General features: G+C 36.9%; 1 protein-coding gene across 2 annotated transcripts in view; it reads left to right on the top strand.

Moving 5' to 3' along the window:
- LOC135225635 (collagen alpha-1(XVIII) chain-like) overlaps positions 1-19,507 on the top strand; it is an 82,309-nt gene extending 62,802 nt beyond the window's left edge. For both annotated transcript variants that reach the window (XM_064264958.1, XM_064264957.1), the window contains 16 exons: positions 217-378; positions 1,223-1,362; positions 2,720-2,833; positions 3,314-3,413; positions 4,033-4,202; positions 5,228-5,446; positions 6,766-6,829; positions 7,382-7,494; positions 8,349-8,441; positions 10,740-10,895; positions 13,479-13,508; positions 14,076-14,099; positions 14,458-14,570; positions 14,731-14,812; positions 15,386-15,501; positions 16,704-19,507. In XM_064264958.1, the coding sequence (XP_064121028.1) occupies positions 217-378; positions 1,223-1,362; positions 2,720-2,833; positions 3,314-3,413; positions 4,033-4,202; positions 5,228-5,446; positions 6,766-6,829; positions 7,382-7,494; positions 8,349-8,441; positions 10,740-10,895; positions 13,479-13,508; positions 14,076-14,099; positions 14,458-14,570; positions 14,731-14,812; positions 15,386-15,501; positions 16,704-17,286 (2,279 nt within the window). In that variant the 3' untranslated portion in view covers positions 17,287-19,507. The remainder of the gene's footprint in view (positions 1-216; positions 379-1,222; positions 1,363-2,719; positions 2,834-3,313; positions 3,414-4,032; positions 4,203-5,227; positions 5,447-6,765; positions 6,830-7,381; positions 7,495-8,348; positions 8,442-10,739; positions 10,896-13,478; positions 13,509-14,075; positions 14,100-14,457; positions 14,571-14,730; positions 14,813-15,385; positions 15,502-16,703) is intronic.
- Positions 19,508-20,372: the final 865 nt, after the last annotated feature.

Genomic DNA, 20,372 nt, shown 5'->3' with positions numbered 1-20,372 from the left:
TGCTTCCTAAAGTGACTCAGATTTCACTGTTAGTTATACATCGCATGTAAATATACATTAATATACATAAGAATGTATACATACATTCCAATTAACTATTGCTTATGCAGCTATCTCTGTAGGCAAGAGAGAATACGAAAGAATGAATGAGTGAACGATTCCATCGAGTTATTGGTCAACTTACATTTAATATTTATACGTTTTTCGTACCTTCAGGAGACAAAGGAGATATCGGAGAAGGACGGCCCGGCCCTCGAGGACCACCTGGCCTAAAAGGAAGTCAGTTTTACAGCCCTGAGGAACTCCGAACGGAAATTCTTTCCTCCCTCAAATTCTTCGTCGAGAACAATGCCGGACAAATAACCAACCTACGCACGAGTAATTAAAACTTTTTTTTTTTTTTTAAAGTCTGTCAAGACTTTGAGACACTTTCCTATTAAGTCTTTGCGTATACTGCATAACATAAAGTGTTTCTTTGTTTATACATTTGTGTAATAATGGAATTTACAAGTAACTATTACGAACTACTTCCTGTCTAAATCAAATTTGAGTGGTTGTGTGAGTACCATTTCATTGCTTCGGAATCAAAGCTTTCGCAAAATTGGTCCTGACTGAACGAATGAGGTTATCTTCATAATGGGCTTACATTGTCATTAAATGCAGCTAAAACTTTCTCAGATCAGTAGCTATCCAAAAACACTCATGTCAGAACATAAAAGATAACTGTAATCAATATTAAAAGGAGATAATTCCAAGATATACTCAACACTATGGTATATTTCCAAAAGCGGTCACACCTTTGATTAGATTATTAAATCTTTTGGGGACTTTCTTGCGTGGCTCCAAGGATCTTCAGGGCAAATAAGCATAAATTCTGAAATTCTGAAGCAGATTTCTGAGAAATAAAAAGAGTCCTCTCAATCATTTGTTTTTATTCTATCTGACGAAAGTACTTTAGAAATCTTTAAGCCCAAATTATATCCAAAAGGTACCAATTGTTAAGTAATAGTTTCATATTATTTCAACAATTCCAATGTCCATTTATGCTCTTAATTCAATTCCTTCTGCAGTTATGGTAATTTTTCATTCTTAAGGATGGAAGTACTTTAGAAATTTGTATGCCCAAATTATATCCCAAAGGTAGCAATTGTCAAGTAATTTTTTTATCTTATTTATTCAATCTTGTTTTCATTTTATTTACGTAATCCAATTCCCTCTGCAGTAGCTGAAAGGATCGAGATGGTGATGCCCAAGGGGGAAGACGGTCTTCCAGGAGCCCCAGGTCGGTCAGGCGCTAAAGGAGAGGAGGGACGACAAGGCCCCCAGGGACCTCCAGGATACCCAGGTGCCCCCGGACCAATGGTGAGGAAAACCTTGGGTGAAATTTGAAGAGAATTTTGGGGATAAGCTTGGATGAGGTGGCAGTGATAGTGAGGATAAGCTTAGATGAGATGGTATTGATAGTCAGCATAAGCTTGGATGAGGTGGAAATGAACTTTGAGAATTAGCTTGGATGAGGTGGCAGTGATAGTGAGGATAAGCTTGGATGAGGTGGAAGTGATAGTGAGAATAAGCTTGGATGAGGTGGCAGTGATAGTGAGCATAAGCTTGGATGAGGTGGCAGTGATAGTGAGCATAAGCTTTAATGAGGTGGCAGTGATAGTGAGCATAAGCTTGGATGAGGTGGCAGTGATAGTGAGCATAAGCTTGGATGAGGTGGCAGTGATAGTGAGCATAAGCTTGGATGAGGTGGAAGTGATAGTGAGCATAAGCTTGGATGAGGTGGAAGTGATAGTGAGCATAAGCTTGGATGAGGTGGAAATGAACTCTGAGAATTAGCTTGGATGAGGTGGAAGTGATAGTGAGGATAAGCTTGGATGAGGTGGAAATGAACTTTGAGAATAAGCTCTAATGAGATGGAAGTCATAGTGAGGATATGCTAGGATGAGGTGGAAGTAATAGTGAGAATAAGCTTAGCTGAGGTGGAAGTGATAGTGATGATAAGTTTGTGAAGTGGATATGAACTTTGGGATGAGCTTGGATGAGGTGGAAGTGAATTTTGAGGATAAGCTTGTGAAGTGGAAATGTACTGTGGGATAAACTTGAATGAGAAGGATAAGCTTGGAAAGGGGAAATGAATTGTAAGGATAAACTTGGATGAAGTGGAAGTGAATTTTAATGATAAGCTTGTGAATGGAAACTGTTGTATAACCTGGCATGAATGGGTGTGAATGCTGAGGATCAGCTAAGCTGAAGTGGAAGCACAGGGAGAGCATAAGCTTGGCTGAAGTGGAGATTAGTGAAAATAGGCAGTTCTCTAGTCTGTCGAATTCTTAAGTCAACTGAAATTCCCCTGTGGAAGTGTGCGCCTTGAATTCAACTATAATTGACCAATTGATTCTAATGTAATGAGATAGTTCAATAATTGAAGGTGATGTTTGGAAGATGCATCCTGAAGGATGAAAGCTGTTGCAAGTTCATTATTTTTTAAGGGGGTTTTCATTGGAATTTTATCTTCTTATCTATACTAATTTGATTTTCAATCTCAGTTTAAGAGAAGAGTCGTTTCTTTCAGGAAAAAGGACTAGGATTATATAACAGCAGAAATGCCATGGTTTACTTTTATACTTTGCACATTTAGTTCAGAATAAACTTAATATCTCTCTCTCTCTCTCTCTCTCTCTCTCTCTCTCTCTCTCTCTCTCTCATCACATACTAGGGTGAACCAGGTGAAGAGGGCCCCGAGGGAAGACCAGGAAATCCGGGACCCAAAGGTGAAGCAGGTGAACCAGGTCCTATCCAACTTGCTAATGGAACAGTTCTCGAAATTAAGGTAAATTTACTTAAAAGCAAAATTTTCAAAAATTCGTTGCTTTGGTTGCCGATTGTACTCAAACACTTTTTGCTTTCCTAGTCGGATTATAAAATAAGAAGAGAAAATTGAAATTTTCATTGCTATTGTTTCCGATTGTGCTAAAAACTATTATTGATTTCCTGTGCGGAATAAAAAAATTATATTGCTTTAGTTCCAAATATCATTGAGAGTAAAAATTACTCTCCTCCTATGCATTTGGAATTACATTAAATTCTCCCAGAATTCGAAGCTTCTGGCGTCCACATTTGGAATTACATTAAATTCTCTCAGCATTAGGAGCTCCTACCATCCACATTTGGAATTACATTTGAATGTATCTTTTAGATTCCATCTTCATCCTTGTAACATAATGTCATTCACGAGGACCTAAAGATAATGATCAGATTGTATCATTCCTTTTCGAAATTCCCCAGACGCATTTAATCCCTCCCTCCGCAGGGCCAGAAAGGCGACGCAGGTCTCAATGGCGCCCCTGGGAAGAAAGGACCAGCGGGTCCAGCTGGGCCCCCAGGTCCCCCCGGACCTCCATCTCCCCCAGGTAAATAATACAGAGGTTTTCTAAGTTTTTAATTCATTAGATAAAAGTAAATAGTTTCCGTCTCATTTTTCTCTTAGTAATCTAATCAAAAGCCTGTCTTATGACTGATATAACTGTAAAAAGGAGTAAGTTCTCTCTCTCTCTCTCTCTCTCTCTCTCTCTCTCTCTCTCTCTCTCTCTCTCTCTCTCTCTCTCTCTCTCTCTCTCTCGTGAAAATACAGACCATAAGATGTCCTTAAAGTTTTAATAGAAACACAATGAAACCATTATCCTTTAGTGAAATAAGCGTTTGATAAAATTATGGAAGTTTGCTCCATAATCAGTATCATATTGTGATTCATATAACAAATAGGTATGAACAGTGTCATTTTATTGTTATTAATATATATAATGAAATAAATATGAAAAATATCCTGTTGTGATTCATATAACAAATAAACCAAACATAAATTTACCTCTTTGAAAGAGAAAGAAATCCAAACCACAAAAATAACAGACGTCGAGAAAATCAAAATCCGGCAAAAGGTGCAGAATAAAACCCAACACCTCTTGAATGAGGACAGAAATAAACTTCTCATTTACAAATTCGTCTTTTATTTGTATTTTTTTTTTTCTCTAGGTCCCTACGCGACAACCCTAGACACAACATTCGCTGCTTACGACGGTTCTAGCATCAAAGGTGAAAAGGGAGAGAGGGGGCCCCCTGGACCACCAGGTCCCCCTGGTCCCGCTACCAGTGCCATGGGCCGCGGTGCCTCCTATCTGGAAGGTGGTGTCTACGGACTTGTGGTAAGGGAGAGGCTCCGGGTGATGCTTCTTGTTCAAGATTATTCCTGATGCCTCAGTTTGTCTACCTCCTCCTAGTCCTCCTCCTCCTCCTCCTCCATGAAACTTTTTGATAAGCTACCTCTTCTTCTTCTTCTTCTTCTTCTTCTTCTTCTTCTTCTTCTTCTTCTTCTTCTCAATCTGAGGTAATATGAAGTTAGGGTTCTGTACATAATTTCACATTCTCTTTTCCATGAAAGTTCTAGTTCTTGAAAAGTTATTTCACTGCATTTCTAGTAAGAGTCCTTCTCGAATTTATAACTGTGTCTGACGAAATAATTGGTTTCTGGCATTGTATAATGTTAATAAAAAAGGCAATTTAATTTTTAATTTGTTTTGCATTGTGGGTTAAACTAATTATATCAATTTTTTTAGTGTGGTTAGTATCAGGTAATCCCGAAGTAGGTATTCATACACACCTATGTATATATTCTATACATGAGTTCGATGGAAAGTAAAACGGATTAAGAAAGTGTACACAACTTCGTATTTTTCTTCCATATTAGGATTATAACCTTTATATCCTGCTTTTTAAAATAATTCTTTCATTCGTTTCTCCTCAATTCAGTAATTATATCCATCGTTCTATCCGCTTATTTTCAATATTAGAATTATTATATACTTCATATCCTCCTTTTATATATGATATATATATATATATATATATATATATATATATATATATATATATATATACGTATGTACATATACATATATATATATGATATGATATCTATATATTAATATAAATATATACATATGTACTATACATATATATACATATATATAATATGTATATATATATATATATATATATATATATATCTATATATTATATATATATATATATATATATATATATATATATACGTATGTACCTATATATATACATAATCATATTGGTAATGCAATATAATATATATTATATATAATATATATATATATATATAATTATATAATATAATCTTTCAATTACTTCTTGCATTCAGGCTCGACCTCGACCACCCCCTGGCCTCAACGAGTTCGATTCCGTCGGCATGTCCGCTGCTGTTCCCGGAACTAGCCAAATGGGTCCACCTGGACCAAAAGGACCTGCAGGCCCTCCTGGACCAGCTGGACCAGCTGGCCCACCCGGACCTCCAGGTCTTCCAGCCCCGTCTTCTGCCGAACCCGAATATATTCCAGTTCCCGGTCCACCAGGTCCACCGGTAAGTATTAGGTTTACAGGCTGGTTTGGTAAATAACTCTTTCTTTGGGCTATCAAATAGTTACTACTTGAATGCCCCTTTGACTGTCAAATAGCTACTAATTGAATGCCCCCTTTGGCTGTCAAATAGTTACTAATTGAATACCCCACTTAGACTGCCAAATAGTTACTAATTGAATGCCCCCTTTGACTGTCAAATGCTACTATTAATGCCACCTTTGACTGTTCAAATAGCGTACTAATTTAAAAAAAAAAAAACAAAAAATAAAAAAAAAAAAATTTTTTGGGGCCCCCCTTTATTTTTGGGGGGGTGAACTGGGCAAATAGCTACTAATTAAATGGCCCCCGCCTTTGGCTGGTTGCAAATAGTTACTAATTAAATGCACCCTTTGACTGTCAAATAGTTTCTAATTGAATGCTCCACTTAGACTGCCAAATAGTTATCAATTAAATGTCCTCTTTAACTGTCAGACATTTACAAATTGAATGGCACCTTTGACTGTCAAACAGTTACTAATTGAATGCCCCAGTCTTAGGGACGTATGGAGAACCCTTCTCTCAAGGGCACGAGAAGAAAATGACCAGTACAATCTCGCCAAAGTCCTCTGGGCAGTTGTTTACGATGCCAGTGGCATTTTTAGAATTAAAGATTTAATAAATATATATATATATATATATATATATATATATATATATATATATATATATATATATATTAGATATATATATATATATATATATATATATAGTATATATATATATATATATATATATATATATATATATATTAGTATAATATATATACACATAATATATATATATATATATATATATATATATATATATATATATATATATATATATATATATTATGTGTATATATTTATATATATATGTACTTAGTTTTTTACTTATAAATTTCGTCACTCTCAACAAATGATATCGGTGCTAGTGACCTTAGTTGGCACGATCCTAGAGAACACTAACCCAGTCTGTCAATCAATATACTCTTCTGTTAGCGAGCCACTGGTTGATTCTCTGTACTAATGGCCTTGGCAAGAATCTATTCGAGTTAATTTATAAATTGTCTCGGGTTACCCTGGTTAATATTTTGCTGTAATTCCCTTTTTAATAATCTATTTTAATTCATTTATAAATTTGCGTGGATCATCCACCGTTTAATTTCATCATCCAATTAGAACTGGAACTACATTTGATTTAGTTAACCTATTTCATTCCGCTGAATTAGCCCTTAGATAGCTTTGCTTGAGTAGGGTTCGAAGTGTAGCCCAATTTTGACCCCATTTCCTCCTATTCCAGGGACCCCCTGGCCCACCTGGAACCTCCGGCTCATTCTCTTTCACTCCTCCTAGATATGGATTCGGTAAGTAGAACTCATTCTTCTTAGGAGGGCGTGACACTTAGGTAGTGAGATTAAACACTGAAGGAATTTTGATGGCATGTCTCAACGGACTGCAAAATCACGACTAAAGAAAAAATGGCCATATTACATTGTCAGCTGATTCAAAAGGCGGTCACATTACATTTTCAGCCTATTATTAGCCTCTTTAGATAAACATTACATGAATTCTGATCAGTAGTAAAATCTTTCTAATTACTTTGATTTAACTTTGCACTATTTTAACCGTAAAGTGAAAAACCTTTAAATATTTTTTTCTCTATATTGTTAGAGTGATCAGTTCTTGAGAATGAGAATTTCTATAAACATATAAACTAAGGTCGTCCTAGTAATTCTATTATGATGTATTCAAAAACTATACAGGAGAAATTTACAGTACTGAAAATTTCGCCATGCAAAAGAAAAAACAAGCGCGAAGCCCATTTTTAGCTAAGTACATGTTTTGTCGCTATCTTAACCAACTTTACTAAAAAAAATCAGCCATTTCACCATTCCACTTCTAATATCTATTCAAAGGTGGTTCCTCACCAATGAATGGCGTTTACGAAGCTCCTCCCGCTGCAACCTCCAACCTAGGTCTAGGCTCAAGTGCTACACTCACCTTCACTTCTCGTCCAGCAATGCTTCAGGTAAGGAAAGGCAATTGCTCCGTTTGCCTTCGTACGCAAATTTTGACTCATTCATGGAAATTAGGTCTTAGACTCTTTACCAACTACTCGTAACTCGTAGTATATTCACAATCACGAAGTAACACGGCTTTCCAAAGCATAAAGTTTTAGCCGTTTAGTAAGCGTCTGGAAAATCAAAAACTTTTAGCAGTACAATCTGAGTTGCGTAAAAAACCGTCTTAAGTGAAACACATTCTAATAAACCAAAGTCTAATAAATGATTGACCATAATAAACAGACAGGACAGAAACAAACTCGTACTCTGTAACTGGTGGGAAAAATTTAGGCAAAACTAATTTAGTACCCATCAATCAAGCATTAAAATCATGAATTAGCCCTCTCTCTCTCTCTCTCTCTCTCTCTCTCTCTATCTCTCTCTCGTCTCTCCTCATCATCTCTCTCGTCTCTCCCCTTCTCGTCTCTCTCGCCCTTAACCGAAGTGTTCATTCTACTCCAAACCCAATGCTCTTCTGTATATGCAAGCAGCATTTTTTATTATCTGATGGTTACACGACTGTTTTTGGCAACAACTTGGAATGAGAAAGAGGGCCGAAGTGACATAAAGGACCTATCAGTTATTATTATTATTATTATTATTATTATTATTATTATTATTATTATTATTCAGTAGATGAAACCTATTTATTTGGAACAAGCCCACAGGGGCCATCTGACGAAATTCAAGCTTCAAAACATAATATAAGGGAAAGACCTCGACTAGGAATTGCCAACCCCTCCTGCCTCCTTCCCCCACCCCACCTGGACTAGAACCCTTCTATAAGTGTACTATAACCGCATTCCTTCTCATCCTACAGGCATGGGCCCAGCATGACCGAGGAACACTGGCCTACGTACTAGATGATGACTCACTGTTCCTGAGAGCAGCCAGAGGTTGGCGGGAAGTTACGGTACGTAACGTTCGTTAGTAAACAATGTTTTGTCTTCATTTTCATATATATAGCAAATGCTTCCTATGGATGACACTTATTTTGTATCTTCAGTTTCACATAAATAGCAAATGCTTCCTTGGATGACTCAGAAAAGTTATTGTTTCATCCGATATCCACTAAATAGTCTTTTTACTTAATTTTTGGGAAATAAAAGCTCTACTAGACGTTGATGAAAAGTTCTTAAGTAAATTGGAATCTTCATTTTTAAATATTAGCAAATGCTTCTTTTGAGCGACTTCTAGTTAATTTATAGTCTGCTTATTCCCTCTTCTGATAGACATTTCAAAAGAAATCCTTTTGAATTAGCAAATTCGCAAAAACTGTTACTTTTTTTTTTACTTGTCTAAAATTGCTTTTGAAGTATTTGTCAACATAATAATGAATTCATGTCACGTTAATTACTAAAATGCTTTTATAATGAATTCATTTCACGTTTATTACTAAAATGTCTCTATATTTGCCTTCATATCTAGCGAATGTTAACTACTACGAGACGAGACTGGCCTTTGTATTTAAGCAGAAACTCTAAACCCGAAACAAATAAAAGGAAAGAAAGATGAAAGAGTAAAAATGCAAAAAAAAGTTAATAAACAAAATGACAGCTTAAGTAATGAACTCTCAGGGTAACGTAGAATAAAGAAAAAAATTATACTTTATATATATTTCTCTCTCTCTGGGATTTCAGAAAGTAACTGGTCGCTTTATTCAACTAGAAAATAGTTTCTTTCATAACTTAAACATAATCTCTTCCATCATTATGCGAATTTTCACTGTTAGAAAATATGAGTTTTCAGAAACAGCAAACAAGTTTTACGTTCAGTTGCTGAGTCACTGGTCAGCAACTCTAGTCTGTTTCTACTGTCAGCTCTACTACGTTCTTCTTGCAATATATGGATTTTCGCGTACTTTAAAATCATAAACAATTATGTAGAATCTATTCAAAAATACTTTTCTTTGAAAGATTAGATGCTGGTTTCTTGTAGATTTGCTCGTAAATATACCAAGGGGTTGCTGTTGGTTTTAGTTATTTCTCTTTTACGATAATATGTCGGTCGTAAATGTAATTTTGCAAAGAAAAGTGCTTTTGTAATATGTATGATTAGTCCAACAGACTGGTTCCGTTGTGAGCTGTAGATGAAACAAAGACAACCAGTCTAGGTATCCGTGGATAATTTATGCTGAATGGCGGGCTTCCACAGCATAAATATTCAAGAAGAAAGTCATTATTAATCGCTTTCTCTACTGTACAGAAGCTTGTTGTTTGAAAAATGCAAGAGTATGATATGCAGATTTCTTCGCGGATGGGCTGACAGGCCCTAAGTAAATAAAAAAAAAATAATGCTCATTTTTGTGCACTATGAGAGGCTATATTCAGTCGCCTTTAGGCACCAGATATTCTAAATAATTTATGCAAAGAAACGGGCTGTTATTTATCTAGAAGACGTAAAATTAATATCATTATTTATAAATCAGACGTAATATTAACACCTTTATTTATCTTTCAAACATAAAATCAACGTCATTATTTATCTGTCAAACATAGAATTAACGTCATTATTTATCGGTCAGATATAAACTTAAAGTCATTATTTATATGCCTAGCACAAAAGTAACATCATTATTTACTTGTCAAACATAAAATAAACGTCATTATTTATCTGTCAGACATAAATTAATACCAGTATTTATCTGTCGAACATGAAATTTACTCCTTTATGCATGTCAGACATAAAATTAACTACCATTATTTATCTGTCGAACATGAAATTTACTCCCTTATGCATGTCAGACATAAAATTAACACCATTAATTTCGACAAAAACAAATTCATAATTAAGAAAAACGGAAACAAATATTCTATCTGCCAAACATAAAATTAACGCCATTATCCATATCAGACATAATATCGACACCATTGATTACGACACAAACAAATTTGCAATTAACAAAAACCAAAGAAATTTAAAAAAAGGAATTATTCAATTTCTTCATCAGAAACACCGACAGACAGACAGACAGACGGACAGGCTAAGCCTAAAATACGAACGACGGCCAAATAAACTGAGCCACAGCGGCAAAAGCCTCATTTGAATCCCATTCAGCTTCGCCCAATAAATTACCCGGCCGCCCGCATATACGATATTCGCCCACTTAACGGCCCGCCCACAATATATAGATATATATACACACACAAACCGCTTCATCAAATCTCGATCTGTCCACTTATTTCCTCCTCTGTCCAATTTGGAACCGCAGCTGGGAGCGGTGTTGGCACCGCAGATGTCGGCGGTACCCTTCCACCCACATACCCCGGTGCCCCACACGTCCCGGCCGCCTCACGCGCCCCACAACCCCAACGTGGAGACGCTCACGGAGGAATTAGCTACGGATCTCAGCTCTAAGAGACCTTGGGTAAGGCGTGCGTATGTGTGCTCAAGTGTGTATGAATGTGCGTAAGAGCGTTTGTGCATAAATGTGTGCGCGTATGTGTGGGTAAATGAGTGCGTAAGTGCGTATAAGTGTGTGGGTGTGTATATATGTGTGTAAATGAGTGCGTAAGTGGGTATAAGTATAAGTGTGTGTGTGTAAATGTGTGCATATAAGAGTGTGTAAATGGGTGCGTACGTGATCATAAGTGTGATTGAGCCCGTAGAAGTGTATGTAAGTTATCATGAGTGTGCGTGAGCACGTAGAAGTGTGCGTAACTTATCATAAGTGCGCGTGAGCACGTAGTAGTGTGCGTAACTTATCATAAGTGTGCATGAACACGTACAAGTGTGCGTAATTGCGTACAAGTGTGCGTAACTTCAATATACTGAGGAGTCAAGAAAACAACATTATGATTACATAATTTCCATTAATAACTACGGTAAAAGCTTGTATTTATTTTTTATAAAAAAAAAAAAACATACTTATTTTCACCAGCACTTCTATTTTCACCCGCACTCTGACATTTACCACAACGCCACATGTAAATATTCAGCAAAGAGGACTGAGGATAAGTCCACCTAGCTTTTTCATATTTAAACGCGGATGGTAAATCCGTAGACTTTATTTTGAGAGCTATTTTCCTCCACTTGCAAATCCGTTAATTGTTTTTGCGTTTGTGTGCATATGTGTGAGTGTGTGTGTGAGTGAATGAGTGTGTGTGTGTGTGTGTGTGTGTGTGTGTACGTGAGTGTATGTATGTCGCCCACTTGTGAGAATTAATGACCATTTAAATAGGTTTATGTGTCAGCTGCATCATTGATTAAGAAAGGACTGTATTTTGTTTTAAACCTTTGTGTTTTTGCTTTCTTTCGTTTGTTAAAGTATTACTTTTAAGGATTTACAATGATTTATAAGGATTTATGAATTTATAAGGATTTTCAAGGATTTATAATGATTTCATGATTTACAATTGTTCATAAGGATTTGGTGATTTACAAGGATTTGGTGATTTGCAAGTATTTATAAGGAATTGATCATTTCAAGAATTTACAAGGAATTGATAATTTACAATTATTCATAAGGATCTGATGATTTACATGAATTTATAAGGATTTGATCATTAACAATAATTTACAAGGATTTGAGAATTTATAAAGACAATGATTTGTAAGGATTTACATTTACGAAAATTTATCCAGATTTAGACCTGGTGACTAGCAACAAACGATTAGGTTTTGGGAGATATAGGAATGTAGCTTTAGAAGAGAAAGGACGGATTTTTTATGGCGGAGGTTTGCCTTCCCAAATATTCTCTTATTTAATTTCTTAGCATATATGTAAAGGTCTTATATCTATGATTAAGATTCATTAATTCAGCTACAATTTCCTCTCCTCTACAGTATTAAACCCTCAATGCCATTTACAATACAGTGACACCAAGGGATGAAAATTAATTAAATGTTTGCTTGATAGAATTAAATTTCATTGTAATTAAGGCTTGGCATTAATTTACACAGGAATGAAGGCCATCTATACTAGATTTCGACACTTGAAGTTTCCCCCCAAATCTTTCCCCCCAATTCACACCCCAACATACTCTCCTCCCACCACCTCACCCCCCCCCCCCCCAACATCCCCACCTTCGCACCTACACACTCTCCTACAAACTCTCCTTAACCCCAACACACACCCTCTCCTACACACCCTCACACTCTCCCCTCACTTTCAACCCCCTTCCTCCCTCCCTCCCTCTCTCCCTCCTTCCCCATCCGCTGTAAAAGAGGACGAAATTCCTCCATTAATAGAACCATAAACTTTGACGTTAAACCGAGATATATTTGTAGTAAAAGGGAAATTCCCTTCTCATGATGTCACCATCACTGCTTTCTGGTGCTTTCATGGTGTCTCTTGACCTGCTTGCATGTGTGCTTTAGGGTCTCTTATGCGTGTGAAGTTAAATGGTTAGTTCATAAATATAGCAATTACGGTTTATATTACTATGGGAAAATTTAATATATCTGTAAGGCTAAATTTCAATAAATTAATGACCACTTTGGATTTTACATTTTCATGGGTAAACATTTAAACCAATGTGCTATTTAAACTATCGAACAGACAACGCTCTTAAGGACTGAAACTATTATAGAGAAATACTATCATTACTATGTAAGAAATGCGTATAAAGAATGAATTACATCGCAGGATTTAAACTATTCGATTTTAAGACTAAGATTTAGCCTGTAACGAAATGAATACTCAGATGTAAACAATACATAATTATATACAACTTACGATTAAAAGCACCGACAATTAAATATTAACAGAAAAAAATTAACGATAAATTTGAGCATTACAGCTCATGATGTGCGCACTACTAAGATTAAAAAAGCTATGAATAAAATACTCTCTGAGATCAGTAAGATAAGAATCAAAGATCAAGATTAAAACCCTTTTCAATAGATTACGAAGGATGTGATCATGTCTAGGATTCGGGAGAAATAGAACTAATCTTGGTAATGAGATAAATTATGTTCTACAATAAACCATTCCCTACCTTTTTTTCAGTGGGGCGAACCTATGACTACTGAAGTAGAGGTAAGTATAAATAAATGCACAATTAATTTGAAATGTTTATACTCGGGCTATGATATAATGAACATTTTTCTCATACGCAACCAAACTTACACGCATGCACACACGCGCGCGCACACACACACACACACACACACACACATATATATATGCATATATATATATATATATATATATATATATATATATATATATATATATATATATATATAGCATATATATGTGTGTGTGTGTGTGTGTATGTGGGTGTGTGTATGCGTGTAAGTTTGGTTGCGTATTCCTGGGACCACAAGCTGTAATAGAAAAAAGTTTGATTCACCTCTATTTCACTTTGCATCATTAGCTTGTATATCCTAAAGACAATTTGTACCTAGGCATCAATAACATTCGTTGATACCAATCAGTTACAACCTTCATTCACATGAAATTCAAGTAATGTATTTAATTTCATTAAATTACATTTCATTCCTTTGGTCTTTTGAATGATGTAGCTTTGATTTGATTATATTTAGTTCAATTATTTTTCTTACTGTGGTTGCTAAAGGTGATCTTTTTGCTTATTTCACTAAGGGGAACGATTGGAATACAAAAGAGGTAAGTATCCACAAAGGAACAGAGATTAGTTTTTTGTAAAAACAATGATTATTTGTGCTTAATTCGTTATATTGAGTACTTGACCTCTTTGTGATCTCTGTTTCACGCTCACCCTATTTCTGGTATATACCTAGATTTACACGAAAACAAAATATACTGTCAGTTGAATGATGGTTTAATATCAGCCATGAAATTTAGTCATCTAGATATTCCAGCCTTGTTTATGAAATTTCCATACTTGTGTAATACAGTCAGTTGAATGTTGTTTGATATTATTAACGAAATTTATGAAGATTTAATACTTATCAAGTTATGCCTAAAAGACTACTATATTTTATTCCTCGATTTTTTTCCGCAGCTACGTCTGGCAGCACTGAACGAGCCATGGCCGGGCGAAATCCGCGGGGTCTCCTCTGCCGACTATGCTTGCTACAGGCAAGCGAGAAGCGCTGGTCTCAAGGGAACATTTAGGTACGTTTCTGGCATGAAATCGTACTGAAAATGTCGTTGATGCTTTCCTTAGGAGGTCTTAAATCAGCGTAAATTAAACAATATTCGAATTTCGTTTAAATGACTAGAAAGAGTCGCGTTTGATTACATTTTTTAATTAAATGATATTGTTTATCTTCAGGGCCCTGCTCTCGAGTCCAAGGCACGATGTGGCAGCATTAGTCCGCTACGCTGATAGAAACCAGCCTATTGTCAACCTAAGGGTAAGTAGGACTCCAGTGTATTATTGACATTTCATAACATCTAACGTTGGTTAGCTGGCTGATAAACAAGACTGAAAGTTCATGATATATAATGCTGTTTGATTGGTAGAGGATAAGCAGGCTTAGTGCCAGCACGGGCCCTTACGTAAATGCACCTTTCATAGGACTACTTCTTTTGACAACACGGGACACTAGAAGCTAATGAATAGACTCGAATGAAAGTTCAAAACACAAAAATGCTGTTTAGTCGTTGGTACAGACTAGGCTAGGCCTAGTGCCAGCACGGTCCCCCTAAATAAAGGTGCCTTACATAGGCCTACTTCTTTTGACAATACGAGAAACTAAAAGTTAACAAATAGAGATTCCAATGGAAGTTGATAGTATATAATGCTGTTAGTTGTTTGTTATAGAGTAAGTAGGCCTAGTGCCAGAACGAGCCCTTACAAAAAAGCGCCTTAAATATTTATTTTTTCAACAATACGGGAAACTATAGTTTAATAAACAGAAACTCGCGTCTATTTGAGTCTAAATTTTTCTCCAAAGTAACTCTACGCCTTCTTTTTCGTTTTGTAGGGTGACCTCATCCTAGGGTCATGGAGAGATGCCGTTTCGGGTACTGGAGGGCAGTTCCTCGAAGCGCCAAGGATTCTTTCCTTCGACGGGCGCGATGTTCTCCACGACAGCAAATGGTAAGTCCTACCCTGGTCCCTGATTACACTTGCGATTGTAGTTACTATTGTGTTTTGCTCCTCTGGTGATTAGAACACCATTGAAAATGAATTATTAACACGGGACTTAACGGAAAAGAGCTATCGGCTGGTATTTTCTCCAAATATGGTGATGATGGCTCTTTAAAATAGGTTATTAATGACTCAAAAAGAGAAAACCACATTAACCCTCGCCGCCAAAATTGATTTGACACATTCATTGTATCTGGAGTTGCAAAGACTATGGTCAACGACATGGAAATAACATGAAACGACGATTCTCTCTCTCTCTCTCTCTCTCTCTCTCTCTCTCTCTCTCTCTCTCTCTCTCTCCACGATTACTTAACCGCGCTTAGAAGTACGCAAGCTGTTGCAGATGAAATATAACGATTATACTGAAATAGTTTATTATAATGATTCCACCTTTAAATTTAAATCAGTTGCAGGGATAAGGACAAGAAAATGCATAATTGTCTCATTCAAATGTTAAAACTGACGATTATATGACAGTAGTTATGGCATAACTAGCAAAACCGAAAATATTCGATCTATTGCAGAAAAGCTCAAAATGACCCTTAATTAGTTATAATTAATATTGACAGAATATCCCTTTTATAGTGACTATATCGCTAAACCTAAAATAAGATGGGTGACGAAAATGCACTGAATGAATTGAAGCTATTACAGCTTAATTCTCAATGGCTGATCTACTTTCTTCATTCTGGCATCATCCAACTCCCACTAACAAATTTGGCCGGGTCCTATACAATTCGACCTAACTTACTATTACCCAGGACTCATGTTAATACCCGAATTTCTATTTCTGTTACGAATACAGATTTGTATAGTGAATAAGGATCCACTTAATTTGTCTGCTTTTGTTTTCATTTGAATCTGCTGCCTTTTTATTTACAATTATATATATATATATATATATATATAGTATATATATATATCTATATATATATATATATATATATAGATTATGGGCCCTAATCTATCCTATGGCAAAAGTATATGATGACAATAGTGGTAGCCACTGAAATACCTGTCACTTACGAGAGAGAGAGAGAGAGAGAGAGAGAGAGAAGAGAGACTGATCGAATGAGGAAACCCAATTACTCTTTTTATGTTGATCTTAAGATAACTCATCCAGCGCCATTGCTACTCTCTTCCTCCCCTAGGCCGGTGAAGCTCATCTGGCATGGGTCTAACAAATATGGCGAAACTGCTACCCACATCAACTGCAACGACTGGTCGACCTCCTTCTCCAACGCCTTCGGCATGGCTTCTGCCCTCAAGAACCTGCAACTGCTGGACCAGCAGAAGGTCGCCTGCGATAACTACCTGATCGTCTTGTGCATTGAGACCAGCAGCGCCCTCCCGAAACGCAGGAGGAGGGACGCCGCTAAGGGCTCCGTTCAAGATGGAGACGGAAGGCGGTTTCCCAAGAAGTCTAGTCAGCGAGACGACTTCGATGTTCAGCGCCCTCAGCTACACAGACATCCCAGTAAACTCGGCGCCCACCGTCAGGGCGTCCCAGAGGCGACAAGGGCACATTCGCGAGCCAAAGCGGACACGAAGGCGCTAACGACCAAATCAAATTCGGTGCTACATTTGATAGACAACGGCGGTTTGTCCGGCGGCAAAGAGTGCGCCGGAGGGAAGAAGAAGCAGTGCGAAGCGGACGCCGAAGAGGAGGAGGTCCTGGACTTCTCACCCTACGCGAAACCCCCTCACCTCATCCAAGACTTGTTTCTCATCTGAAACGCCCCCTCCAGCCACCCCCCACCCCCCCAAAAAAAAAATCCACCCGCCCATCTTCATTTCCTCTGAAACTCGGTATTAAACCGAAACTTTTCCTGGAGGTACTTTTCAACTTTCCTTTCTAGATCTCGAGCTGCTTCTGATCTCAAGTCCTGTAAGTAATTTAAGCGATGTTTGGAATAACACGGGTTTCCTGCTGAGTAATGAGGTTACATTCTTCTACTTATAGAACGCCAAGGGATTATTTGTGATGATAATGTCTTGTGACTGAATTCCCTCTAACGCCTTTTTCATCTCCGCTATAATACTTCGACGTTCGTCCCTTCCTTTTCGCTTCGGGGGAAAATTTTTTCAGAGTATTCTAACAAATTCTACACGACGTTCTTCGACAGAGTCTGCATTGTCTTGTATATATATTTCGGAACCTAAGGACCCCACATGACCTTAGTATTACTGCATAGTCCAATAAATGAATATACTCCAACGCTCTCTCTCTATCTATATAGTTGTTGCGGTAGCCATAATGGACGCACTTCACCCAAACTGTATACCTTATTCCTCTGTACATATAGACCATAATAGGAGCCATTTGTAAATGAACCCCTTAGCCTTTGTCTACAGTGACTGTACGCCATCAGTAAGGGCTCTTGAATTCGCGAGCGTGCATCTGTAGGATACATGAAACAAAAATATATACATTTTGCTGTATCTGCCGTAGTTCCCATTTTATAAGGAATCCCCTCTATATACATATAGACATATAAACGCCTTTTCGTAACCGAGTCTTCCAGTTGAATAAGCCTTTTTGTATATCGAACACACATACAAACGAACAAGTCTTCCACTCAGATCATATATAGGTGTGTGTATGTGTGAGAGACATCCTCATCATTCATCGCTACTCATTTTTCCCGACATCTTGCATAATTATTACGATGCTGAATTGTCGTTTTCAAGTGACCATAATATGTGTCACGTTCTTGGAGTGTAATTAAGGGTGTTTTTTTATGTATTTTTTTTTCTTTTTTGTAAATACGTAGGTTTTCAAAAAGTCGCATTGCATGGACGCAAGAATACGCTCGCCAAAACATATGCAGCCAGCCTAAATCCCCACTCTTTTGTCATACTGTAAGCAAATATTGAAATACACGTATATACCTCTATTACCTTGAAATCAATATCAGGCTTCCTTACATAGGCCTATGGCCGCTTGTTCAAGAATTCCTTGCCAATTGAAAACTTGCTCGAACTACTTAACAACTCTTCCTCGCTATTTGCTAATTGACACTCATATTTTCCCTTTCCCTACTTCCATTTTCTTTCATTCTTCCTCGGCAGGGGAATAAACTCACCATTTCTCCTCTTTGGTGGTATTTCATCATATGTATAAATAAAGATGGAGTCTGTATCCACGTGTATTTTTTTCGTATTGAAAATAAACTGGCTTAATGGAATCAGAATTCATTGAAACTTTGGAAACTTCATCACCTTTCAGAAACAAATCGCTGTTCGTGAAAGAGATATATGTTTATTGCAGTGCTTTCCAACCGCCTTTAATAATAGTTAATTGTACTGCTTTTGAAAGTCAAAAATGAAATAAGATGAAGCTTCTTCTATTTGGAGTTTCACATGAAATACAGGTTAAATATATCTTCCCTTTTATGTGAAATGCATCACCCTCTCTTTTAAGCATATCTTTCCTTCTCGTAAAATACAAATAACCCTCATTTATTTCGCCTTTCTCTTTCTCCCTATTGATCCGCACATCTGCCAGTCTCTGCTCTAATCCTCATCGAAGTGTCTGATACTCTCTCTATCAAAACAGTTACTACATTACTTTCTCCATTTCAGAAGCTTTCGAAGCCTACAAACTTTTATCCTCTCTGATGCTTATGTGATCAAGGTGTGTACTTGAATTGACATGAACGGAGAATCGCATCATCCATAATAGCTGCCAAGTCGTATTTACCTCGAGTTCGTGTATTCATGTATACGTTACAAATATATATATATAAAGGAATTCTTCATTGTATTTACGCTCTGATTGTGCCATTATGCTATAAGTATCTGAAAGGTACAGATTAGGTAACGAATCGGGAAACTGCTAGACTGGCAGGTCTGTAGATGAACGTGTTTTATGTATCAAGTGAATTACATAATTTTCTATGAAAAACTGACACTGATGTACTCTCCTTGGAGGCAAATAAAGTGTTTGATTCTGTGATGCTTTTTATTCATGCCTTTAAATCTCTTTTGTGAATAGGAAGGTGAGATTATGAAAACATTAACACTAAGTACCCTCTGATAGTTGAAAGCACTTGCTTTGTCGCAGGTCCTACAGGAAAAAAAAAGTAATTGCAGAGATGTACAGGCCAAAATTGCACTCCAGTGGTTTCTCTCAGCATAACACATCCAAATTTACCTAGGATTTTCTCAATTAAATAGAAATGGCAGCTCTTCTTCCCTTAAAATGAATTATATCATTCATTTTATGACAAATATTTAGGTAACCAATCACATTGCATTATTATTATTATTATTATTATTATTATTATTATTTAGGAAGCAGACCCTCTCTCAAGCATACTTTATTAAAAGTAATGGCTACTTCAGCAGCATTACACTTGTAGAGATTCTTCTCTATTTTCCGAACAGCGGCATTTTCCGTGCTACTTAGACAGGCTAGTAGAGCGCCTATGGAGGTCATGATCAAATACAAAGTCAAAATTGGTGTATATATTTGAATTTTACAGATAAACTATGATACCATAGTTATCAAAGTCATTAACGAAATATATATATATGTCTCTCTCTCTCTCTCTCTCTCTCTCTCTCTCTCTCTCTCTCTCTCTCTCTCTTTCTTGAAGCAAGCGAGCTTTCGTCTGGAGCTGCCAGACATCCTCGGGCTGGGAAGCTGAGGGTGGACTGATCTTGAAGCGGTGTCCGTCCTCGTTTATATTTGGAGTTGACAGCAGGGGGTCTGCCCCATGCTGATCTACTATTGGCTGGTGGCGGTAGGTCTTCGTTTTCATTGGTGGCTTGAACCGGGTCTCAAGCCACTTTCCATGCGTTGATGGTTGCGATAC

The sequence above is a fragment of the Macrobrachium nipponense genome, chromosome 13, assembly GCF_015104395.2.
Source record: "Macrobrachium nipponense isolate FS-2020 chromosome 13, ASM1510439v2, whole genome shotgun sequence".
NCBI classification, from domain to species: Eukaryota; Metazoa; Arthropoda; class Malacostraca; order Decapoda; family Palaemonidae; genus Macrobrachium; species Macrobrachium nipponense.
This window is presented reverse-complemented; position numbering and strand designations above follow the sequence as displayed.